Raw genomic sequence first — 25,997 nt, 5'->3', positions numbered from 1 at the left:
CATCTCAAACTCAGAAGTTGGCTCAAAACCAGTCTAATCATGCCCCTTTCTCCTACTTCCCTTATATCACATGAATTGAAATAACTGATAGGGCTAAAGTACTAGGATCATAGCTGAGAGACCTCTACATATCCTACATTAGACACCAGACCAAAAATAGATTAGCAATTGTAGACTGTTTCAACCAAAAAGTAACCATTACACAACCCTATTCTCTTAGTTACATTTCTGTTTGATTTAACATTGGTGAGCTACCATGTGTTGATATTGTTATAACATTTTGATAAGATGTGCTGATGAAATATGTACATTTGAGAGCGAGTTTAGACAAAACTGAAATAGAGATGTCAGTACATCTCTGTATGTATGTCTGTGATTTAGATCACAGGTAGAGTCACCCCCAGAGGAAAGGTTTTGCTGTTTTCATACGTTTCCAAGTTTTATTGAGGAGCCTACATTTTGATAAGTTTCCCCAGGCGTCGCTGCCAGCGTTTGGACTTTTTGTCTACCAACGTAACCAACAGCGATGCAAACATGATGTCTACATCAAAGTCGCCAAGCATAACTGTTATGATACACCAACAGCAATATCAGAATTTTGTGACGTTAATACCTCATCACATTACATCATCTTTATTTTCTTGAGAACCAGGTTACTTACCATCTCCTACCATAAAAAAGGCAAATGCTGGCAACGTTTTCTAGGTGATGCAAAATAATCATTACATCTATATGTACCCACAACTAATCTTATTTCTTTCCCTTGGCCCTCCCCAGAGGGCAGCGCGAGCAGCAGATTTTGAGGTCTCCGGCTCAGGTTTTGAGGCAATCGACTCCGCCTCGGGCTTGCGACCGAACCAGGTGAAATAGACGTTCAGTTTCTTGATCATGTTTGTGGTTATGGGTTCATTTATTAAAGTGCTTGAAAGGGTCTGTAATTTATAGGGGTGGGGCGTTCCTGGATGTTATTTGGTTGACGACGGCTTTTAACAGCATAGTTTGTGGCAGTGACGTAATGTCGCGTTGTGTAGGACATTGTGTCATGACATCATCGGACTGGTATTTCGATCGCCTTTAGCTTGAGTCATCGCATGTCAGATGGAAATACCGGTCTTTTGTAATTGAGTCCTTAATTTCTTTGTGAAATAGGCTACACACACATAAATGATAACACACTAGTTACAAGATTGCGGTTCAAAAAGCCCACATTACACAACATTGACACTTGACGATTCAGTCTTGCGAAACTGGTTGAAGATACACAGCATAGGATTACAGTCCCTTTAACATTCATTGCCTTTAGTTTGCTGTATTCATTATAACTAAACATCGGTGATAGTGCGTGCTTGAATAATTCACATAAAAGTCATAATTTGATTTTACTTTTTCTCACAAATATTAACAAGTTGTGGAAAATATAATGAGTTATAGTAACGTTGGAACAGGTTGCACATTCTTTTGCTTCGAAATAGCGTGATTTCATTTCTTTCAGTTCTTTCTTGATTTTCCAGTCAAAGGCATAGTTTCTTGTTTGGTATGCTTTACATGTCAGGATAATGCTATATGGGTAACGCCACTATTGTTGAAGGCTAAAGAATGCAGCGCCTCTCAGTGTTGAAATATGGCGTTTTCGGAACGTTGAACTTCCAGCCACTGCATGGCGTTATCGACATCAAGCCTTGAGCAAGAGTGGCCTGTCCCATATTTGGCAGTTTGCTTTTAGATGTTATAGATGTAACAGATGTTATAGATGTAACAGATGTTATAGATGTAACAGATGTTATAGATGTAACAGATGTTATAGATGTAACAGATGTTATAGATGTAACAGATGTTATAGATGTAACAGATGTTATAGATGTAACAGATGTTATAGATGTAACAGATGTTATAGTACAAATTGCTAAAATGCAAAAGTGTTCACGGAAAACAACGTTAAAACCACAAACACTCATAAAGGAGTCCTCATTACGACTTTGCATACACATTGTAGAAATTGCTAATTACATCTGGAAACCAGAAATATTTGATGCAAAATATTGTGAAAATAGCACACTGGGATCAGCGCGCGCATCACTTTACAGAGAGGCAACTATCAGGAGGAAATGTGGTACAGTTAAAAATATATAGGGTCTCCAGTGCTGACATCTTTTGTGGTCAAGTGGTAACTAACTCTTGTCTTTTCATGGAGTGTTCCCTTTAAATCTTTCAGGGCGAGGGAAGCGGTGGCCTCATCGACACTGACGACGAAGATATGTTCGGTTCTGGCAATGGCGAAGACAAGACAACAATGACAGTGATACCCGTCACCAAAACAAGTCCGCCACCAACGGATGGTGACCTCACTATAGATGGAAAAGTAATTATTGTGGGATGTCTCTCCTTTAAATTTTATAACACGGTTTTAAAGGCACCACCGATGTCCGTTAGGGTGCTGTCGGATCTGTTAGTAGAGTGATCCACCCTAGAATATCAGTATCGGATCAAATCTGGCTTCCTGCTAACTGACTGAAATATGATTTTGGACATTTCCTTTTTGTCTGGCTTGTATTTCGTGTATGTGTTGATAAATGAAATCATTATGAGAAACACTCTAACCAGTCACGACTCTTGACAAACATTGCTTCAAACTTAACCCTTGCTCTGAAGTAAAGTGTATTTGCCACAAACCTTTGGTTGTACTATTCATACGTCATGTATCATGCTCCTACACTGTAGATCTAATCCCATTATCCTCAGCCATTCAGATAATGTCAATTTTCTTACAGGAAACTACAGAGGGCGGGGACGGCGGCAGTGCCGATGACAACACAGAGAAACCGGATGTTCTGGAAATGACGTCAATACCACCGTTTATTACACCACCCCCACCATTCCCACCATTCATGACGACAGAAAAATGTAAGTTTGCTTCCGGTAGGCGTATGGCAGGGCAACCAATTCCAGGGGTTGCGAATGCCGCAGGGAAAAAAAGTCTCAAACTGACAGCCAATATGTCTTCATGTATAGAACCTGAGGAACTCCATCTGTAGTGAAATAGTTTGATCTCCAGCTTTGACCCAGGTTCAACTCGGGAAGAGTCAAAATCTTTGTCTCTGGGTGGATTTGAAAGAACTTTCTCTGTCTTTTGAATGCGCCCTGACACCAGAATTCTGTGTGCCTGCCCACCCATACCAGGACAGGCTAGACACCCACACCAGGAGAGGCCAGACACCCACACCAGGAGAGGCTAGACACCCACACCAGGAGAGGCTAGACACCCACACCAGGAGAGGCTAGACACCAATACCAGGACAGGCTAGACACCCACACCAGGAGAGGCTAGACACCCACACCAGGAGAGGCTAGACACCCACACCAGGAGAGGCTAGACACCCACACCAGGAGAGGCTAGACACCAATACCAGGACAGGCTAGACACCAATACCAGGACAGGCTAGACACCCACACCAGGACAGGGTAGACACCCACACCAGGAGAGGCTAGACATCCACACCAGGAGAGGCTAGACACCCACACCAGGAGAGGCTTGACACCAATACCAGGACAGGCTAGAGGTCCAACCTGATCCTCAAAATTAAAAATTGCCTGATGTCTTCAGCAGGATGTTTCCATAGCCACGGGGGCAGTGAGTGTAAAATAAAGACCTTCCCTCATTTTCCATTTTCCATCTTCATTCCTTTATTGTCTTGTTTCCAGCTGGTGAGATGTCTGCAGGGCTTCCTGGCCCCGTCGGACCACAGGGACCTAAAGGTGACATTGGCGAGAAAGGTGATCAGGGCCCACCAGGACTGAGCGTGCAGGGACCACCAGGACCGCCAGGACCACGGTCAGATTTAATCAGTGATCTTGGTCAGAAGGGCGACAGGGGTGACCCCGGTATGACTGGTTCAGTTGGGTTGCCCGGTACACCTGGATTACCTGGAATAGATGGTGATAAGGTATGTAAAGGTCCTTGAGCAAGGCACTTGATTTTTGATTTTCTTGGTGATTGGTGATCCACTTGAACACTGGAAAAAGTGCTTGGCTGTCTCTCAAGGCGATTGATGCCAAATTCGAGGAATTTTGTTGAAAATGTTGGGTTGTTTCTTGTTTCATTAAGTGTATTTCTGTGCCTGCCTTTTGAAAAAGGCTGATCGAGTTAACTCTCTGCAACAGGTCATTATCATCGCACCCACTCCAAAAAACAATAAAACGTGATTGCACCTGGTATTCAAGATTGGTTAAATTACAGCCAACTGAATTCTGGCATTTCAGCTCTTCGTAAATTCTTATATTTTATCATTTAGGGAGAGAAAGGAGATGCTATCAAAGGGCCCACCGGCCCGCGTGGCCTGCGAGGGCCTGCAGGACCACCTGGCCCACCAGGAATCAGTCTCATCAACGCTGACGGCTCTGGAGAGATGCTGGAGGGGAGTGGGATGCCCAGGTCAGGAGGGAGCATGGGGAAGGTTGGACCGATGGGACCGATGGGACCGATGGGACCGATGGGACTAAGGGGTCTTGTTGGGGAACCAGGCTTGGCTGGGGCAGTGGGACTGCCGGGGACGCCAGGACTGCCAGGAATACCAGGTAAGGTTGAAAGCTAGGTGGTTGTATCCATTGCACAACTAGGGCAGGTTGTCTGCCGCTGAGAATAATCAGATAACGTTTTGAACTGTTATATCAATGTAAATATAGGTTTTAAAGGCACAGTTACCAGAAAGCTTTCTCTACATCTGGGACAGTAATCGTCATCCCAACTACGACGCGGGCAACACCGACTGATGAAATTCCGAGGAATGAATGAGAGATTTCTGGCGTCTATGCTTTCAATACTCAAATCACTGTTATCAGAACAGTTTAGGAGATCATGCAAGCAATGTAAAAGGCTCTTTCAGTCAAATCTTTGGCAGTGGTTCTTTGAAAATATATCAGCAATCATGCCTACATGTAGGCCTCATTTTCTCCCTGTATTTTCGAGTATTCAAATATTTCACATGATATTTGAATTGTAGGCAAAGTAATCTACCTGACCAATACTACAGACTCTGACAATGATGATGTCATGATGAATGCTACCAAGGGTGAACCCGGTGAGCCTGGACTCCCAGGCCCGGTTGGACTGGTAGGGCCAGAGGGACGCCCAGGTGAATCTGGATTGCCGGGATTGATGGGAGAAAAGGGAGACGTTGGTCCAATTGGTCCTAAAGGAGTCACTGGGTCGACGGTAAGATTTCATTAGACACAGCCTGTTATATTTGCGATGACTAATGGAGGCCATGTGCAGTGGCCAATAGTCATAACGACAGTGCCAAGACAAAGACATTTTACTAATATCATATGAATAATTACCTAAAGCTGGGTTTACACAGAGTTTACATAGAGTTTACATAGAGTTTACATAGAGTTTACATAGAGTTCATGTTGTCACTTGTCACTGTCACCTTTCACAGTGACATGAATAGGAAACCGGCAAGAAGGCATTTCCAATGAGCTGGCTGGCTGCAAAGGTGTTCACTTGTTGGCTTTCAGCCTCATGTCATTCTTTCACGCCCGAGTCAATAACAAATGTTTCTCATGATGAGTGCAGTGATGTTACATGCCTCTGAAAGGAGACACGTGGCATTAAGTGAATCCTAACTCGGCCTCAGGGAGAATGCTGAAGAAGGCAAATTCATCATACAATCCTTACTGTCTTTTCAGGGTGATAATGGGGAGGTGGGTCCAATTGGCCCTGAAGGGAAGAAAGGAGACCCAGGAGAGAGAGGGCCTTTCGGGCCCCGGGGTATGGATGGATTCCCTGGGGAGAACGGACTGGCCGGACAGCCCGGTCTACCTGGTATCCAAGGAGTCGCAGGCCCTCCTGGACCACCAGGGAAAGCTGCTGAGGTATGTCCCTTTTGAATAAAATATCCAGTCCGTGCAGGATCCATATCAAAATCTTTCATCCAGAAAACTGCATCTGAAATTGCATAATCATGTCCAAATTGACTTTTGATCTGAGTTTCTATTAAACCTTTCTATAGTCCTTAACAGTTTCGTTCAATGTACTCTGATTTTTACCACTCGTTTCAGGGTTGGATGGGAGGTATGTTCGGTTCTGGAGATGGTGGTTTGGTGTCGCCTGGCAGTGAAGGAGTGAAAGGCGACATGGGTCCAGCAGGTCCCCCAGGACGACCTGGCATGCCTGGAGTGGCGGGACCACGTGGTATTGAAGGGATGGACGGCCCTGAAGGACCAAAGGGAGAGAGGGGAGAACAAGTAAGTGGAAATAGGTTCAAAATGACATCATTCTTTGGAGGCAATTTTTGGGGAACCGGCCTTGGAAAAAAGGTGAATTCAAGAAAGTCCAAGTCATTGATAAGAGTCCATAGAATAGTCATAGGACACCACCCCGACCACAAATCTCTGAGGATCTTTGTTGGGACACTCTGAGACAGCTAACTTATTTACTAAAAATTAAAAATTATTCTCTAGTGTGCACCGAAGATTCTGAACGCAGAAGAATCAGAAGAAGATTTAAGAGATGATTCGTCTTGACGTACGAAATCTTACAAAGGCATGGCTAGTCTTCTTTTCCAAAATTTGTGGTGATCTAACACTTGTACTTTAAGAGGCTTTCTCCTTGAATGTGAATCTTCAATTTGTACTTGCTGGTTTTTGAAAATAGCTGCGCTTACACCACGAAATATTGGTGGACCAATTGCACTTACACCACCACATTGCCGCGACAAATTGGTTCGGCAATCCATTGCCGATACAAATTGCCGAGCGAATTTGTCCCACCAAGCTTGATGGTCCAAATTCGCCCGGCTTGTTAAAAGCTCGGCTTTGTCGTGGTGTACGCGCAAATGGATCGGCAATTAGCTAGTTAGATGGTTCGGCTCCAGGCGGCGCTTTCGAAATGGCGCTTTCTGCGCATGCAATTTATTGTTTGCGCGCCATCTGTAGCCGGATTTTATAACTAGCTGCAGTGCTGGTGTAAGCGCTTGGTGGATTTTCGATGGTGCGGCATTGGTTCCCGAACCAAGATTGGTGGTCCATTTTCAGGTGGTGTAAGTGCGGCTAATATTTGATTATGACTGTAAGTATTTGCTGTTCTTCTCCAGGGTATTGATGGTATTCCTGGTAGAGATGGTGCACCTGGCGAAAATGGTTTCCCGGGAACGCCAGGAATTCCAGGAGAAAATGGTCGAGAGGGATTGGATGGCCTCCCGGGACAGAAGGTAGGGATTGAGAATGCCACTTAAATTTTGATCAAGCCTGCGCTATTCAGGTGCAGTAGACCCTTACACTCTTTCACTACAGCCTGAGCTTTCCTCCAGGGAGCTGCTTTTTTTGAAAATGACAATCGAATACCTTTTACTTTACTTTGGTTGAATATCAATCTTTTGTTTAGTCTATTTTTAGTCTATTCTTCCCTTCAACTAAAGTTTGAGAACTGTTCCGTAGATTGGTGTTGCATTTATGCTACTGTACCTTTCTGAATATCTTCCCCTTTATTTCAGGGAGTGCCAGGTTTGCCAGGCATCGGTCTCCCCGGTCCACCAGGCCCTCCAGGGCCACCTGGTCCACCACCCGTTGGTTGGTCCAGGGACGGAGAAGGATCTGGCGATGGTCTACTTACGAAAGAAGGTGAACAGGAGATGCTTGCAAATGGTGAAAAGGTAATGAGAATTCGATTTGTTTGGCATTGAGTCACTCTGATGAACAAGCAGGCTTGATTTGGCTGACTATGAGGCAATGTTTCCTCACACTCTTGGCTGGTGACATGTGCCTGGAATCGGAATTAAGGGTTCAAACCAGATGTGACTGATGATGAGTCAGCAGGCCACATGTCATGCTACTTTATAAAAGGGCAATCCAGGTTCAGTGTACGAGGCAAGTCTACGCCCAAACTTCTCTATTTCTTGTGCAAACAGCCTGTATACAAGTTGTATAGTACCCCCAGGTATATGGCACGGCTTAACCCGCCGGCCATGAGGGAATTCCTTTATGGCCCAGTGGTTGGCGCGTTGGCCCCAGAGTGGAAGTTAAGCAACGTTGAGCGCGGTCAACCTTCGGATCGGTGACCGGCGCGTACAATACACAAGTCTCATCCTAATCTTGTCGAAATTTTTGTTTTTGCTCTTCAGGGTGAACAGGGAGCAAAGGGTGAGCAGGGGGAGCAGGGTGAGCAGGGCGAGCAGGGTGAATTCGGTATACAAGGAGCAACGGGGGAGAGAGGTTACCCTGGCATTGACGGGCTACCGGGGATCCCTGGAGGAGACGGCAAGGATGGACTCCCTGGACCGGTAGGAGATCCAGGATTGACCGTGAGTACCAGAAGTAGCATTGGTGCCAACGGTGACTGATCTGGGCCTTGGCATTAACTTAACTCAGTGTTGTCTCCTTCAGTTAAACCCTTTGACTGATATGATGCCACGTAAGGTCAACGCTAGCGTTAGTGACAATACTTGTTTTGAACGACAAAGCATGTAGCCTAATTCATTTACTACAAGTCGATGTATGCATATATATAAGTATATATGTTAACCCAGCTATCCAGTTGGTGTTCATTTTTAACAAAATTTGCGAAATTCCAAAATGGCACATCAACCTTTTTCGTGAAATGCTTGCTAAATCTCATGGATTTCTTACAGGGTGACAAAGGTGACAAAGGAGATGTTGGACCAGCTGGGCCGCCTGGTCCACCAGGCACAGGTAGCGACAATGGCAAGACAGTGATGGGACCGGAGGGGCGAGCTGGCCTACCTGGTATTCCTGGTCTCCCGGGAATCAATGGCTCAAAGGTTAGGTGACAAACTTTGCAGTGATTCTGAAGAGGAAGCAGACTTTTGATAAAACCCTGTGAAACAATCATATGTGCATGTGACTCTATAGCCCTCAAACTCCAAGATTGCTTTTAATGACTGAAATATAGCAGCAAAGAAACAGCTTCATTTCTAGGTCACATTTATTCAAATTGAAAGTAAAATGATGAGTCGCGCTGAAAAGACGAGAAAGATGATGGTAATTTGAAAATATCCTTCTTCCAGGGTGACAAAGGCGACAACGGACAAGCAGGTGGATGTAAAATGTGTCTTGGTTTCAAGGGAGAGCGTGGAAGTCGAGGAAAGCCCGGGCGTAATGGTACAAGTGCCATAGATGGCGCTAAGGGTGAGATGGGTATGCCTGGTCTACCGGTAAGTCATGACAGATTGTCGAACAAGTCATATCAGAAACGGTGATAAATTTTGAAAAGTTTTGTGATAGATTTGACTGAGATTAAAACGGTAATTCTACATTCGGTCTGATCATTTGCCAAGAGGAAAAACTACTTTTCCCAGGTGAGAGTCTCTTGCTCTGGAGTGGAAAAACTTCGCCGAGTTATGGGGTCAACCTCTGTAGATTTTGACTTCTTGTCTGATATGATGTTGGGAAGAGCAAAAGTAGACCTAATATGTCGGCCATTTTGTTTCTCCACAACAGATCTGCACCACTACGGGTGCTCATCTAAGTTCCTAATAAGTTTATTATCTAAAGGATAATTGTAGTCTTCATGACACATTCTCAACTTAGCTGCTGCAAGGCTATGTTTGACAGATATTTCTCAACTTCTTTGTACTACTTTTCGATTCTGATCTAACTAATGAGCATTTTTCAGGGTCGCCCTGGTTGGCCTGGTAAAAAGGGCGAACAAGGTTTAGCTATCCTCGGTCCCAAGGGGATAATGGGGCAATCTGGTCCCCCTGGCCCACCAGGGGTTTGTGAAATGTGTGGCAAAGAAATGCCGCTCACTGCTGGTGTAAGTTCTACTCGTAGTGTGGAGTGGTCGAATGGGATAGATCGTAAGGCTGTCATTTTCATCAGTTGTTTTTCAAAATCTTCAGTGGGGTTATGAAATGGAAGAGCTTTAACAATGTCACCGTTAATGAAAGGGAACGCCCAGCCAGATTTGACTGGTGATGCATGCCTTTCTTTCAAATCCAAGCACTTGGCGGGCTTGAAGAAGGCAGTCAATATCACGGGCCGACACTGGAATCGTGAATCTACCCGGGTGTAATGAAGATATTTTGTAATAGTAATTTCAATTGAAGTAATGTTGATACTTTGGCCTATGACTCCTCGCTTGGTTGTATACTCAACCAGCATTAAAAGCTCTACACATTTTGACATCTTGAATTTTGCAAAACATCTGATGAAGCATGAGTCTCACTTGGCATGGTTAGCTTGAGGATTCCATGTGATTTGTCCACCTATCCCTTTTACACCCTTAGATTGGAAAGCCCAATGTTTTATTTCAGGAGACCTTGTAAATATTTCCACATTACGTGTTGCCAGGATTTGGGGTCTTGCATACTCACAGATAAGGAGAAGAACTCCTAGTCAGCATCTATAAAGAAACTGGGAGGAGGCCACTACATTCAGAGAAATGTGAGTCTAAATTCACCAACACCTGGCAACACCTATGTCCAGTGAATGAAGTGTCCCGTTGTGAATTGTGGTGTGTCCCTCACTACTTCTTTTTCAGCACTAGGGGCCGAAGTCCTTGACAAGAATTTCGCCCAACCCCTCAAATCTTTTCACCTCCCCATCACCTCAATGCACTACCCTCTCTTCCAGTCCTCTCGCATGCTGTAAATATCGTAGTTTACGTGTGATTTCAGGGCATACCTGGCCTTCCAGGCTCGAAAGGAGATCGAGGCCTAGCCATCCTCGGACCTAAGGGTGAACCTGGTACACAGGGCCAAGTTGGGTTGCCCGGTTTACCCGGTGTTTGCGGTTGTGATGAACAACGCCTGCCGGTGTGGAGTGCTAGTAAGAATGTACGTGTAAGTCGGGACAGTTGTGTTTCAGCATAATCTATCAAACTTACAAAATAACACTGTTGTTTTCCTTGCAAAAATAACTTTAAAGAGAAATTTCAAGTTCATTTAGCATGGATGAAGCTACAGAATAATTCAGGAATGTTGGTTTTGGGTTTGGGTGGCATTTACGTGCTATACTCTATCATTAGCTAACTTGCAAAAATACTGAATTAGGTGAGCCATTACATGGCAGTGACGATGCACTCAGAGAATGAATGGTACTAAAAACCACTATAACTCTGAGTGTCGGGGAGATATAGACTGCACGAGTTGTGCAGATGGGGTAGGAATACCATTGCAAAAAAATTTTTAGCAATGGACCTTCTGAATCTCGAGAAGCTGCAGGCTACCAAAGTGGCTATTTTAGACATGTTGAAAGTGCTTATTTCAGTTTTTCATCAATTTTTGGTCCGATGACAATATCATCATAGAGCTGACACTAACAGTTGTGACTCGCTCTACCAAAACTAGGCGCTTGTCGCATCTGAACTTGACAGGTTGATACGGACTTGTTGTTCATTTCCCTATTGTTAACCTTTTGTGAAATCTATTACAAACTGATTTTGTCACATTCAACAAAAGGTCTACAATAGGGAAATGAACAACAAGTCCGTATCAACCTGTCAAGTTCAGATGCGACAAGCGCCTAGTTTTGGTAGAGCGAGTCACAGTTATTTTCACCCTGCATTAGTCTAACTTTTAGACCACAGGACTGAAATTCAATCATAATATGAGTTTGCCCCTCTCCATCACTTCAATATAATGTTTATGTTTATCATCACCATATAAGCTGCATTCGGAGGTTATAGCTATCAAGGAGTAAGTCATGCATCTCATTCCTGTATAGCTGTTTTAGTTATGATTAGAAACAAACTCCCTGCATCCAGTTTTCATTTCAATGTTTTAGTTCATGTTTTAGTGAAACCCTCTTTCTCCCTGAATGAGAGACCAAAACCTTACACTATGTAGTTCCAACTCCGCATGGAATTTACCGATAGTTTTAGTGGTTCAGTTGTGTTCTTTGATTTGCCTGATATTGTGTTTAAGGTATTGCTTCACATTTTCAGTACTTTTATGATAAGATTTTTTTCTACCTCGGTTCAAATCTCAACCATGTCTTTACGTCTTCTCAGTTATCTTGACTAAAATTCACACCCCGGAATTAACTACATGTAGAATTGTAAAAGGCAATTTTGTTAGTACCCCCAAGAGAGTGATATCAAAGATGCTCAGTGTCGTTTATGAAAGGAACTCATCAGTCTAAATAGCTTTCAAAGCTGTTACAGTTCAGGTCAATAACATCAGGAAGATTGTGATGGATGCCTGTTACTGAAATTGTTTGTGTTGGAATATGAAAGCTAGAAAGTTCTTAATCTTTGTACCTTTTTGGTTTAAATTGAGATCATAGGAAACATGAAGTGTTCTAATCACCAGCCTTGATATCAATCACATGTCTCTTCCAGGACAAGGGAGATAAGGGTGACTCTGGTGAGAAGGGAGAGAGAGGCTACCCGGGGAAGATGGGTATGTCGGGCCGACCTGGCCTACCGGGCACAACAGGACAGCCGGGATTCCCTGGACTTACGGTAAGTGCTTGATAGCCTCACAAGGAAAGTACTTGAATCCTGAAACTGAAGGTTTAATCCTTTTCACCCTGATACTGTTCAGTTGACCCATCTTAAGATGGGATATATTGTTGTCTAATCCACTACAGCCTAACCCCTTATGTTTGCAGGGCCTAAAGGGTGATGACGGTAATCCAGGCCTGAAGGGTGAACCAGGAGAGACTCAGTATGTGTCGGCGAGTGGTCGGCTTGTGGGAGGAGGTTCTAAGGGACAGAAAGGCGAGCCTGTAAGTTACAATGTTTGCCTTTATGACTTTCCTGATATGTATCTACATAAAATACACTACAGTAGGTGTGATGATATCAAAAGGTGCTTGATACCAACAGAAAGTGCTTATCAAGAGCTTTCCTATTGACACTCTTGAAATCTCTGCGCCTGCACTTGACATCCGATGTCGTTGTCTGATCACTGACTGACATTTCTTGTTCCAGGGCCTCACTGGTAGGAGTATCATTGGACCTCAGGGACCTGCAGGGCAGCGAGGACCAATTGGCCCAACGGGTCTCCCAGGTTATGGCGTCCAAGGACGCGACGGAATACAAGGCCCGCCCGGACCACCCGGCCGACCAGGACGTGATGGAAGTGGTGGCAGTCTTGTTGGTGATGTTGATGGTGTTGGCAATCCTGGACCCCCAGGTCCCCCTGGACTCCCTGGCCGGCCTGGGAAAGGATTGGAATCCTTCGAAGGATTATCTCCTGGGGTAAAGTCTCTTGAATCTGTGTAGATATTAGCAAACACCATTTTTCACTGTCCAAGCCAAGGCCAAGGAATCTGGTTGTTACTGCAACGCCCAGCTTCATTCTTAGTAAAACAAAAATACCACAGACTGAGTGGGTGATAATGGATACCATATTCTTTGTCATACGGTCTCTAATAAGGACCACATGGGTTGATCTCAGATTGAGTCCAAAACCGTCAGCTGATGCCTCAGGTTATGGTCTGTATTTTTGGTGTAGCCAAGCTTGATGAGAAAGCTCAACGAACCACAGCGACGAATAAAACCCAACAAGGAATATTCAACTCTGATTTCTCTTTCTTCCTTGCAGGCTGTTGTATTCAAATCCCAGTTCGATCTCTCAAAAGTCTCAGAGAACATGCCAGTGGGTAGTTTAGCCTATCTGAAGGCAGACCAGATACTCCTAATACGTGTCGATGCCGGATGGCAGTTCGTAAATGTAAGTCAGAGAAAATGAGAAGGAAGACTTATAGTGAGTTGTGCAGCTTTTCAAGGCTGTTGGCAATGCAAGACAAACATGAATGAGTTAATAAAGAGAGCCAGCAGCTGACGTCATATTGATCTCGTGAGATGGGATTGGTTTTGCTGTCATTGTTTGATCTCATTTGTTGTGTTCCTGCAAAACTGAGTCCTGAAATGGCCACATTTGACTGCGACCCCTGGCAGATTTGTTGGGCAACAACAACAGTCAGACTTCAAAAGACTTCTATTGATGCATGTAGTGCTTGTTTTAAACATCAATGTCCATATCTTCTGGTCCTGAGTAAATTTTTTATAAGCAAGATAATTTCCTTTTCCTGTTAAAGATGGAAATAGGCCTATTGTCATTGCAATAAATTAGTGACGACCTTCAACAATTCAGTTTGTGATTGTCTTATTTTGATTCTGTATGTTTTCTCTCTCCAGCTCGGTCCAATCATTCCGCTTCCAAAGCCAACCACAGCTGTAAGTATTGGAGCAGACAACATTCCATTGGTGGCCATCTTGTCTGTTGTTGGCAGCCATCTTGTTTGTGGGTGGCGGCCATCTTGTCAAAACATGTTTATTGTTTACAATCTGATGCTAGCCAAAGATTTTCATGTGTTTTCTGAGTCACCCTGTGAACATAGGCTTTTCTGCACTGTGACATATACTGTACAGCACCTGACGAAATGACACCGTCCTCTGTTGTCTGCCTAAGGTTGCGAGGAATGTAATGTCGACACATGTTTGGTGTTTGCCAATCATAGATGTACAGTAACATCCTATATGTGATAGAGCACGAGTTATTTTCTGTTACCTCTGTTGAACTTGCCTCATGTGTGTGGGTTTGCAACATCAACAAGTGAGCTTTAGATAGGGAACTGAAATACTTATGAAATTGAGCTGGTTTAGTTTATGAGAATCACTGTATTTCTGTTGCTGGCCAACTCCTTCAAACAAGGCAATACAAGATTTTCAGGCAGGCTCATGGCCGACTGCAATGTTTTGTCAGGGTGGTTTATTTTGAAGTTGGTTCTCCCCTCTCTGACATCATAGAGTCGCAGTGAGGCCACCTTCCTGGCACTATAAAGGTCTGTTTATGACGGGACGTCTTTCTGACATCCTTCTGCCATGACAGCATTAAAAATCATACTGTGACCTCAGAAACAGCACGCCATCAACTCTGTGAAACTCGTTGTTTGGGCATGAGGGATGGGTTGTTTTGTTTCATGCATCTGGTGCCTGCTCGTTTTTGTCAAATCTTATTCTTGCGTCAACTATGCTAACAGCTTAAAGTATGGAAAACTTTTCTTGCAAGAATTGTATCCTCTCAATTTGAAGAGATTCTCATTCCATCTTGGCCTGAAGAGAGACCCAAGTAACTTCAAAGTTGTGGAGTAAAATTTCGGGGCCAAGGTCACGATCACCCTAGGGAATCAGTTTTCCGACCTGCCGAGAATTGAAAGGCCAGTCCCAACTTCCCTACCTGGCCAGGTTGGAAGACCTGCTGAAATACACCCTTCTTGGCTCTTCGGTAGGCTGGTTCTCAAGGGTCATGGCGAATGGTTCAAGTGATTTGGGCATCTTGAGTCAAAGTATTTCTCAGGCTGTAAAAAAATGTGAAAAGATATAAACAGGGATTTCATCTATCCGCCTGGCGGCACCTCACCATTGCTTACTTGAGATTGTGTCCCTCCTCTAGCCTGAGAATCCCCAGAAAGATCAATTTAAGGTATGTGATTGTAATCTGTGCTTGTTGGCGATAGTCGTTTGGTGGGAGGGGGGAAAAAAGTGTCAAAAAGTGGTCAGTTGGGTTACCAGGTCCGTATCTCAGGGGAGGGGGGTGCAAGGGTCCAAAAAACATGTTCTTCAAGCTGATTTTGGCCGATTTTCTGACTGACGGAGGACAAAAGAGGTGTTTTGCCCCCATGACCAAAAAGCTAGCTACAGGTGAGTTACATGAAAAAATTCCCCACCAAACGACTGGTCTAGAATGCTTAATATACCACAGCTAGCTTGTCTGTCTATTTTCATTTTTTAAGATGTTCTTTTTTTACCCATTTTCAAGTTGTGTCATTTTCTCAAAATTTCAATTTCTGATTTTCTTACCCACTTTAGTATAGTCCTTGTTGATTTTGTTAACAAAAGCTAATGTGTACTTTTGGAGGTGTTTTCTAAACCATCTTTCAAACAAAAAGTTTGATACTTCTCGCCCTCGACGCCACGCCACCATTAGCCTGCATGTACGCTAAAAGCAAACGCATTTCCACAACCTTCCTCTACTACACAAGCCTCAACTTGAGAATGTAAAGTTTTGGCCAAAAGTAACATCCCTTTAGCTGCCCGTGCAACACTGAAACATTGCATTCTACTCCGGTCATTAGTCCAGTCAGAAGAATGTTTCCTATAATCCATCACTCACAAGTCAGGATTTCTGATCCAAGATCTGTCATCCATGTGAATTTTTCAGTGGGAAGGTGAAAAAACTTTATGCGTTTATGAATGTGATGGTACATGTTGCACATAGCAAGGAATGTCGCTTTTGAACAGTAGTGTAGCCTCACTCGTACTAAAAGGCAAATGGTTGTAGCATTTGATATTGGGAAGCCCCCAGTATAAGTATTGTGTCAATCTGACATTGGGTGATATGAATAAAGACTAGCAAATGCTTTTACTTCAATTTTGTACAGAAAGGCCTAGTGTAAATGTACATGGAGTTTTAGATAAAAGCATTTGCTAGTCTTTATTCATATCACCCATTGTCCTAGGCTTCAGACAGCATGTTTTAACCCCTGTCAGTTCCATTTATACTAATCTTTCAAGGGAGACTAAAGGTTGGGGCCGGGTGAGCCAGATTGATGTTGCCCAAGTGGTCAATAGGTGACTCTGCTATCTTCCAGTACATCAGTACAAGGAAACTTATCAATAGTCTGTCAAACAATCCAGATCCTATTCCCTTCTGTGAACTGTCATCCTTCTTCTTTGCGTTCAACTGATGAAACTTTCACACTGTTGGTCCTCAATAAGAACATGTGGCACAGTGGCACAAATCTGCTTCTGTTCTTCTTGCGGTATAGGCAGTATAGTCTCCCTTTAACCATGGTATGAACCCAGATACAGAGCTTTGCTTGTATCACAGTAACCAAGCATAGATTAAGCTATGCTTGAAATAACTAATGTCTTTATTTTCAGAGTTTAAACTATCAGGGTCATCAAAACTTGGTGTTCAGACCAGTGTTATGATGTGTATCTTCAGTGTTTACCTTTACAGCTATTGTTTATTTTTTAACTTAACTAATTGTCTATTAACTTACTAATCTTTTTTCATATGAAAATTTTCTAGGGTCCCGAATTTTCTCCTATGAATGGAATGATGAAGGTATAAAACCAGCATTTGTATGCGTCTTTGCTTCTGGTGCCGTCGTCGTTGTCCATAGGACAGGTAGTGCCTGTCAAATGCATTGTTGGATTTATGTGTTTCACCCCTTGATATTTCACCAATTTAGAAATTTCAAAAAACCTACTTGTATCCTTAAAATTGTGATTGTGGATATTGTGTTTTTGATAGTAGCCCCTACTCCAACCTTGTCTTATCCTATGGTGAACATATTAAGGGGTGACCTTTCGTTCCTGTGAAACTTTTGTTCAGTGATTTTTGTGTTTGTTGATAAAGTTGTGTAGGAGACTTCGTCAGCAGCATGGAGAATGAGCTGGGGTGTTGCATAAAGCGCGGAAACATACTGACAAAATGGTTACTCTAAGTGCCTGAAGAGTGTTCTCATCAGGTCAGCCATGTTGGAGGGCTGGGGCAGGAGCTGGGGTGTTGCATAAAGCTTGGAAACATACTGACAAAATGGTTACTCTAAGTGCCTGAAGAGTGTTCTCATGGTCAGCCATGTTGGAGGGCAGCTTAGGACACTGATTTGTCGTGCCCAACTTAACTGAATCAAAATCTGTCATGGTCATTAATGGACTTGCTTTCTTTGGTCCCTCCAGCATGGCAGGTGATAACGTCAAGTGAAACCACTCTGTAGAGGCCAGACAGTGCAAAAATCCTAGAACCTGTGTTAAATGAAACAATTTCCTATGGACAAAGGCATTCCAACCATTATACATAGTACAGCAACCCACCAACCTCCTCCAATCCGGTTATGTGCAATCCCGTTATATTTCATTTTGTGAATTTATGTCAATATCTGTACCAACATCAAATCAAAATATGTACAAATTTCCATTTTAGACCACAACTTCATTTGTAAAGGTAAAATTCACTGTAAAAACTGACTTAGTAGCCTTTTGTCAATTTTGTTTAGCTATTTTGTATTTTTTGGTTGTCTTCAACACTTTCATCTAAGCACTTGTACTATACTTCTTGAAAAGGTTTTGGAGCTAATAATAGTCAGACATTTATGTTCTTTTGTACAAATTCTGTTTTTATCCTTGGTGTGCCGTAAAGTTATTTTGCTGTAATGTATGTTTGCTTCATGTGTTTTGTGTTCAAAAATGTAAATGGATGAGAGGTTTGCCAGCAGAATTGGGTGACATAATTTAGTAGTGTGTTTATATGTTCAGAAAATCTAGGATCTCAGTATATTCCCTCAAATCCTTGCTAAAGTCTCCACTAGTTCAGTACTTCTTGGGTTAGTTGATCTGCATTCAGACTTCAAAAACTGCTATATTCATTTAATCAGTCCACCCATTTGTTAATTGTGTTACATGTATTCTCAAGTAGTTCTAAAAGATCTCCCCAGCTTACCACCTATTTGAATCCTTAGCAACCCAAACCACTATTGTCTTTCTTCCTGAGTACAATGCAAAATTCTCTTGAGGTACTTACGATTTCTTTTTGTGAGTTCTATATTTTCTGTGCACTTGCTACATAGAGAAGTCAAATCCATGTTACCAATAGCAGATAATTTTCTATTTATTAAACTCCATGTTTATGGAAGTGATTATAAGTATATGTTTCATTCATGCGATGATTAATACAAGTTGCTAATGCTGGCTCATGTTGAGAACAATTGAGAAAAGTACTGAAAAATCAAGTTGGCTTGACTGCGGGGAAAAGGATGTTGAATCTCACCTGGCTCTAGTAATGGTGTCACACAGTGAAAAGAAACCGGGAACCTTGCTAGGAAGAGCTGAGTGGACTGGCTATCAAAAGATCTGTTAGGCAGCTTGATATTTCTGCACTTTTCTTCCATTGACTTTTATTCATGTGACACCTGTTGAAGACTTACGTTATGACTTTCAGGTTGTCTTGTCTTGTAAGGGCATCGCAAAAGAGCGATATTGATTGAGACAAGTTTAGATACATGAGATTTTCTCTTGATGTAATTCTTTTTTTTCTTTCGGTTTTGCAGCCCTCCACATATGCACCCCCAACACCGGCCCCTCTAGCAAATCTCAGAGCAACAGGACCGAGGGTAAGTCATCAATTTGTTGTGTCAATGATGTTCTCATCAAAATCAGTCCAATTCAGCTGAATTTGCTGTGCTATAATCTTTCATTTCTGATTGTTTATTGCAAAAGTTGCTTCCATACTTCAAGAAAACCTTCAGAATAACAATAGCCATCGAAAAATACACCCAAAAATAAGCTGAATGCCCTTAAGCACTCTGCAAATGATCAATCTGAATTGCTGTGACCTCAATCATGATTGTATGTGATCATTTGCAAGGCGCTTAACCGTCATCTTCTTCTGCCTCCTTTCCAGCTACATTTGCTTGCCCTTAATCGTCCCTACTCCGGCAGCATGCGAGGTGTCCGTGGGGCCGACTTGATTTGCCACAGGGAGGCCCGTCGATCAAATATGCGGGGAACATTCCGTGCTTTCCTGACATCGAAGGTCCAAGATCTCGAGAAATTGATCTACTTCGACTCGGACAGGAAGGTGCCAATTGTCAACGTCAAGGTAAAGATTTTCTTTCTTTTTTCTTCTGGGCATTTCGGCAGATTTTGATTTAAAGCACTGGCCAACAAGGTGTGTTACCCTAGGCCACCATAAGATGACATCACTATCTGATTTTAGGAATTGGTCAGCTACATGTAGCTATGGCTGTGATCAGATGAGAATACTGCTTTATGAATTGGAACTTAGCTATGGGAGCTGTGAGATAGAACCACTGAGTGATGTTAGGAATTAGTATCTTTGGTTACCATCAGATAGAACCACTGTCTGATGCCAGGAATTAGTCCCCTGGGTTGCCTTCAGATGGAACCACTGTCTGATGTAAGGAATTAGTCCCCTGGGTTGCCTTCAGATGGAACCACTGTCTGATGCCAGGAATTAGTACCTTGGGTTGCCATCAGATGGAACCACTGTCTGATGCCAGGAATTAGTACCTTGGGTTGCCATCAGATGGAACCACTGTCTGATGCCAGGAATTAGTACCTTGGGTTGCCTTCAGATGGAACCACTGTCTGATGCCAGGAATTAGTACCTTGGGTTGCCATCAGATGGAACCACTGAGTGATGTTAGGAATTAGTATCCTTAGTTGCCATCAGATGGAACTACTGTCTGATGCAAGGAATTGTCCCCTGGGTTGCCTTCAGATGGAACTGGTGTCTGATGCAAGGAATTAGTCCCCTGGCTTGCCTTCAGATGGAACTGGTGTCTGATGCAAGGAATTAGTGCCCTGGGTTACCTTCAGATAGAACCACTGTCTGATGCAAGGAATAGTGCCCTGGGTTGCCATCAGATGGAATCACTGTCTGATGCCAGGAATTAGTCCCCTGGGTTCTCTTCAGATGGAACCGCTGTCTGATGCAAGGAATTAGTGCCCTGAGTTGCCTTCAGATAGAACCACCGACTAATGTTAGGAATTAGTATCCTTAGTTGCCATCAGATGGAACCACTGTGTGATGCAAGGAATTGGTCCCCTGGGTTGCCTTCAGATAAAGCCACTGTCTGATGCAAGGAGTTAGTCCCCTGGGTTCTCTTCAGATAGAACCCCTGTCTGATGTAAGGAATTAGTCCCCTGGGTTCTCTTCAGATAGAACCCCTGTCTGATGTAAGGAATTAGTACCCTGGGTTGCCTTCAGATGGAACCACTGTCTGATGCAAGGAATTGGTCCCCTGGGATGCCTTCGGCTAAAACCACTGCCGATGCCAGGAATTAGCACCTTGGGTTGCCATCAGATGGAAGCACTGTCTGATGCAAAGAATTAGTGCCCTGGGTTGCCTTCAGATGGAACCACCTATTGATGTGGAGAATTCATACCCATATACATAAACCCTGCTAAACTAGCAGCCAACTAGGCCTTAGCAGGCTGCCATATGCCTAGTTGGCTGCTCCATTATCAGATGGAATTACTGTCTGATGTCTGACAGATTAGTAATTGGTTCCTGTGGCTGTCATCAAATGGAATTACTTACTGGTTTTAAGAGTGACTTGACTCGCAGTAATGGTCAACAAGTTTAGGTACATCAATTTCCATTGTACATTTCAGGATGAGGTCTTATTCAACAACTGGGATGAGATGTTCAGGAGCGGGTCATTCATGGTCAATGATGCTCCTATTTATTCCTTCGGGGGAGATGATGTCATGACCAGTCCTAAATGGTGTGTCTCTTCAGAGTGATCATTTCCCCGCAAGTTTTTTGGCTCCTTTTTCATTTTCACCACCCAGGAAAATGTAGCTTTCTGTTTCCTGGTCACAAATATGTTTCAAAGCTCTGCCCACTAAGGTAGAAGCAAGCATGCTCAATTAGCCTCTGAACATTTGCTTTCATTCATGATTAGCCAAATTAGAATTCCACAGTAATGACTCGTGCATTAATTTTGGAGTTTCATTCATTCTTGTTTCGATGAAGTCTGAGGCACGGAACATAAAAGGTCGGTGTATTGAATCATCATCTGCATCTTCTGCTCTCTTCTTTCCAGGCCACAAAAGATTGTCTGGCATGGCGCGGACCAGCACGGCAAGCGTATGGAGGACTCCTTCTGCGACGCTTGGAGTTCTCGTGGCACTGCCAGTCTCGGCATGGCCAGCTCCTTGAGTAAACACATGCTTCTAGATCAAGAAAAATATACTTGCAATAATCAATTCATTGTGTTGTGTATAGAGAATACTGCGAGAACAGACTTAAAGAAATAAGCTAGGAATCATTTAGACCATGGGTGCTTTTGAATTTTCATACTGGGTGTTACAAAAAAAGTTGTATTTTGTCATCAAAATAACAAAAATTGTTTTTTTCATTCAAATTCATTATTTTGAGAAAGGATTGCTGCAGCTTTTTAACAAACAGTAATGTTGTGATATCCCCTTGTCTTACGAATCTCGGCACTCTGGTCCCCATTTGGCGTCAGAAAGCATGAGTGTGGATCGAGTATGTTAAGGGGATCTATGTCAAATAATTAAAGGGAGCTGTTCATGATAAATAGAATCTTTCCTGTGTTAAAGCCTTTAGAATTTGTTAGGGCCTACTACAGAGGTAGTAGGTGGGCAATTTTCATGACAAATTCTCTTTAAATAGGTGATATTTCGTGGTGTATACCCTTTAACTGGGTCACAATCTTCAAGATCCATGGGGTACCTGCAAAGGCAAAGAAGAGAGGGGTTATTGGTAAGTTTAGTAATAGTATTCATTATACAGTGGAGCCTCCATTAGCGGACACCTCTCTATTAAGGACACTTGGTTTGGTCCCAAATTGGTTGTTTTCAATCAATTTGACCTCTCCAATCAGGACACCTCTCTATTAAGAACAGCACTTGTCAGTCCCGAAGGTGTCCGCAATAGAGGTTCCACTGTACATGTAATGTAAATAAATAAGGTATCATTTGTGTACAAATGTCATAATAGTAGTTACATCCAAAAAAGATAACAGTTTATCTGTTTTTGGTTCTATATGAGAAGTAGATTTATGCAAACGTAAACTAGTCAGTTTATTTGATAATAGAGGGCAGGATAAGGTCATTTTAACCTATCTTTTTGTATCTTAACTTGTGTAATGTATTTTCCTTGTTCAATTTGCGATGAAGGGTGTCAAAGTATATCCCATCTCCACAGCCATGAATATTTTTTTTAAATCTTGATTAGTAATTTTGCTTGTCTGCGGCTGAAGCTAGTTATCATTGAGTTTGATCTTAATCACTAGCAGTGATGACCAATTCTATTTCTGGCATCTCAATTTCCACAGCAAGATACTTTTGTCACATATGTTAAACACAGGATGTTGCAACAACAATCTCTGGTTTGCGGAACACCCTGTGTATGCAGAGACTTTTGAGTTAATTATATTAAGTTATGATTATCATAATTGTGAGTGCTTGTGGTCAAAGCTAATAGATAAGAAATGCATTAGTGAAAAGAAAAAAATCTACGGCCAGTGTACAAGACATACTGCATAAATTAGCCTGTGAACTCTCGTTGCTGAAACCAGTAACTTATTTATGTTTGCATTTTAAAACATTTCATTAACATATAAGTTTGTTGAGGAAAAACAGTGTGATCATTATACATTGCGTTTTAACTGTAAGTGGTGGGTATGTATCTGTCTCATGTACTTTTAGACGGCTGTATCCACCTTCCTGTTGACTTTAGAGGCGGTTTACAGGGCAGGGTATACTTAATTACTTACTTAACGTATGCGGGATGTTCGCTGTTCTCCTCTGTTAAAGACTAACATTAATCGAGTCTTCACCAAGACCAGCAATCTCACCACCTCACTTAACTACATCAGGATTTCAAGCGTTAACAGACAGGAATATAGATAATTGAATATATTTAACTGGTGCTAACTACGAACATGACAATCTTTTGAATAATGATGTATGTACTAAATCGAATCGAAGCACAATGCTCCCAACTTCAGTTTTGTGCTGATGTTTTGCATACCGCAAATGTGACTCGCTCTACCAAAACTAGGCGCTTGTCGCATCTGAACTCGACAGGTTGATACGGCGCCAGTTAGGGTAGAACACAACGACAAAGCAACACCGATATCCAATCCAACGCAACTTTAATGTGAGACAAAATAAGCACACGACCAACCAGTCGTAGGGCTGAACTTAGAGAGGCCTAACATACATACATGTACATGCATACACAAATAGTATTAGGGCAATTACAACAATACATAAAAGGGTGTTATTAACAACAATACCACAATTACTGGCCCAACCTCTTTTTCTTTTAGAAAGATGATAGTGAGAGTCCAATATATTCACGAATGATCATGAGAATGAGGTTTGAATTAGAAATGGCCGTAAAACTGCGTTTGCTTTCGATCACGGCAGGAGCGTCGCAGAGGTTGAGGGTCAGTGGACGCGGATATGCATGGTTCATTTTGGGTCGAAGGCTCGGCTATTTCCAGAGGAATCTCGGGAACGGGCGGTGGCGGTGGCGTCTGTATTGGCTCTGGGAGTTCGGATAAGGCACGTTCCGTCGCAGGTACGCACACGGTCACGTCGGAGTCGTCGTCGTCATCGTCATCTGTCGAGTACTTATAGTTTTTAGTGTCTAGAACTACCTGGCTTGGTACCCTATAACACTCAGTTTTCTTGACCCGGTAAGGTGCATTTCGCAGTTAAGAACCAACAAGCTTTCTGATATTGCACCAATTGTTGTCTAGTGACGTCAAGATGTAACGATCACGAGATGCGGACTTGTTACGATCGGCGTAGAGGTACACGATGTCGCCGACTTCCCAATCCTGTATTGAACCAGTGTCGGAGGTGCGCGTGTTCGGAGCTTTTGACTTTTCGCTATGTGGGTGATTGTCTTTGCGCTTACTGTGTTGATTTCGGATCAAAGACTCGTCAGACATATTCAGCTGTCTGTTCGTGAACTGGTCACGTTGTAGCATCATTTCACGTGCGGAGAGGCCTCTTGAGCGGACGCGAGCATTTAGGGTTGCAGAGGCAATGGCTAGGGTCTTCGCGGAGATGCACCCACCTGTGGGGTCAGTTTTTAGCAACTCCAACTCTAATTCCTGGACAGCTTTTTCGGCTACCGGGTTTTTGTTGACGTTCTTTACTCTACCAACTTCGATTGCGATTTTGAGTTCTGATAGCTGTTTGTCGCTGACTAAAGCTTTGAAGCCTGGCGCCGGGTCAACGCGAATTACAGCGTTAGGACCATCTAAGGGTCTAATATCAACACATAGGCGGATGAGACCATGGCGCTCATCTTCGATAAGGGTTGACGTAGTGTATGACGTCACACACTCTGAGGACAAGGATGAACTGCCTGTTGCGCCTGATCACATCTGCAGCGAATGATACACCGACGGTGTCTGGCGGATCACAAGTACTTTGTTCCGCAAACAAATGTGGGGTTTTCAAAAGCGATGCGCATTTGTGACAAGACTGAGCGACCTTTTCAATGGACTTGTCGAGATCCAAGGCGAAGAAGTAGCGGTGGGTAACCGACTTCAGCTGATTGGTTGACGGATGGTCAAGCCTAACATGGAGAGCTGTCAGTAAGCCATCTAGTACCTGACGGGGAACGACTATTCGTTCACGCGTTGGGATGAGTGGTTCGTTCTGGGGTACAACCAAAAGACCGTCTTTTGCAATCGTCGCAGCGTTGAGGTAACGTTTCACGTCCTTACTGTTAGTTACCTTTTTGGAAGGGCGTGTACCTTGCTTCAGGTGCGCATGTGTGCGTCTTAAATCTGCGCACTCAGACTGGATCGATAGCCATGTCGACCTGCTGGTAAACGGGAGCTTGTGAATGCCGGACACAATGTCGGATACGTTTACAGGTACGCGTCGAACGACTGAGTCCTCGGTTTGTTTTACGAAACTGCAGATTTGGCAACCCTGCTCATCACATGGTGGGGCATTGCGGCTTGCAAAATCCGACTGCAGTATGGAAGAGCCCGATACATGGCGTATAGATACCTGGTATCTACTCGCTGTTGACAGGAATGTGGTGACTCTAGGACTAGCAGAAAACTCACCGCGGCAGAGTTTCTCAAATGCTTGTACGCATGGTTTACTGTCTGTCAAGACACAAGTGTTTTCTGTGGCTTGGATTATATAAGGACTAAAATGTTTGACAGCTGCTGCGATTGACAAAGCTTCGACCTCGCACGGTAGCCAAGTAGCTTGTCTGTCTCGTAATTTTGCGCTAAAGAAACCGGCTAGGTGTACCTTGTCTGACCGAGTGACGTAGAGTGTAGTGCCTAGACCAGGTTTTTAGCTCACCTCTTAGCAGAGGTGAGCTTATCCCATACCGTGGCGTCCGTCGTCCGTCGTCGTCGTCGTCGTCGTCGTCGTCGTCGTCGTCGTCGTCGTCGTCGTCGTCGTCGTCGTCGTCGTCCGTCGTCCGTTAGCAGGGCACGTTTCGTAACTGTTAGAGCTATTGAGTTGAAACTTGGTACACATGTA

The 25,997-nt window shown here is 43.4% G+C and overlaps 2 protein-coding genes across 6 annotated transcripts in view; both read left to right on the top strand.

Moving 5' to 3' along the window:
* The window catches only part of LOC135499443 (collagen alpha-1(V) chain-like), a 35,677-nt gene extending 30,453 nt beyond the window's left edge, over positions 1 to 5,224 (top strand). Inside the window, exons 5-9 of the mRNA XM_064790188.1 lie at positions 2,213 to 2,359; positions 2,769 to 2,901; positions 3,700 to 3,941; positions 4,290 to 4,572; positions 4,998 to 5,224. Of these exons, the coding sequence (XP_064646258.1) occupies positions 2,213 to 2,359; positions 2,769 to 2,901; positions 3,700 to 3,941; positions 4,290 to 4,572; positions 4,998 to 5,224 (1,032 nt within the window). The remainder of the gene's footprint in view (positions 1 to 2,212; positions 2,360 to 2,768; positions 2,902 to 3,699; positions 3,942 to 4,289; positions 4,573 to 4,997) is intronic.
* Positions 5,225 to 5,690: 466 nt separating this feature from the next.
* LOC135499672 (collagen alpha-5(IV) chain-like) lies at positions 5,691 to 24,113 on the top strand. Of its 5 annotated transcripts, none has more exons than XM_064790576.1 (19): positions 5,691 to 5,871; positions 6,058 to 6,243; positions 7,092 to 7,208; positions 7,491 to 7,649; positions 8,118 to 8,297; positions 8,625 to 8,774; positions 9,021 to 9,167; positions 10,632 to 10,790; positions 12,296 to 12,418; positions 12,568 to 12,684; positions 12,890 to 13,159; positions 13,506 to 13,634; positions 14,102 to 14,140; positions 15,360 to 15,389; positions 17,001 to 17,036; positions 19,021 to 19,083; positions 19,374 to 19,571; positions 21,111 to 21,223; positions 21,545 to 24,113. In XM_064790576.1, exons 1-19 carry the CDS (start codon positions 5,770 to 5,772, stop codon positions 21,756 to 21,758), a joined length of 2,532 nt encoding a protein of 843 aa, XP_064646646.1. In that variant the 5' UTR covers positions 5,691 to 5,769; the 3' UTR covers positions 21,759 to 24,113. The 5 variants fall into 5 exon arrangements, with proteins under 5 accessions (XP_064646646.1, XP_064646647.1, XP_064646648.1 ...); XM_064790577.1 differs by lacking the exon at positions 10,632 to 10,790 and adding an exon at positions 9,629 to 9,769; XM_064790578.1 differs by lacking the exon at positions 15,360 to 15,389.
* The last annotated feature ends 1,884 nt before the right edge of the window (positions 24,114 to 25,997 follow it).

This window comes from Lineus longissimus, chromosome 15 (assembly GCF_910592395.1).
Source record: "Lineus longissimus chromosome 15, tnLinLong1.2, whole genome shotgun sequence".
NCBI lineage: Eukaryota > Metazoa > Nemertea > Pilidiophora > Heteronemertea > Lineidae > Lineus > Lineus longissimus.
Note: the sequence above shows the minus strand (reverse complement) of the source record. Positions and strands in the feature narration are given on the sequence as shown.

Excerpts from the sequence above, each read along its gene's own strand:
- LOC135499672 (XM_064790576.1), top strand. The coding sequence starts at position 5,770 with ATGGATGGATTCCCTGGGGAGAACGGACTGGCCGGACAGCCCGGTCTA. Across the intron at positions 8,298-8,624 it reads TAGGAGATCCAGGATTGACC|GGTGACAAAGGTGACAAAGG; the intron begins GTGAGTACCAGA and ends GATTTCTTACAG. Across the intron at positions 21,224-21,544 it reads GTCATGACCAGTCCTAAATG|GCCACAAAAGATTGTCTGGC; the intron begins GTGTGTCTCTTC and ends TCTTCTTTCCAG.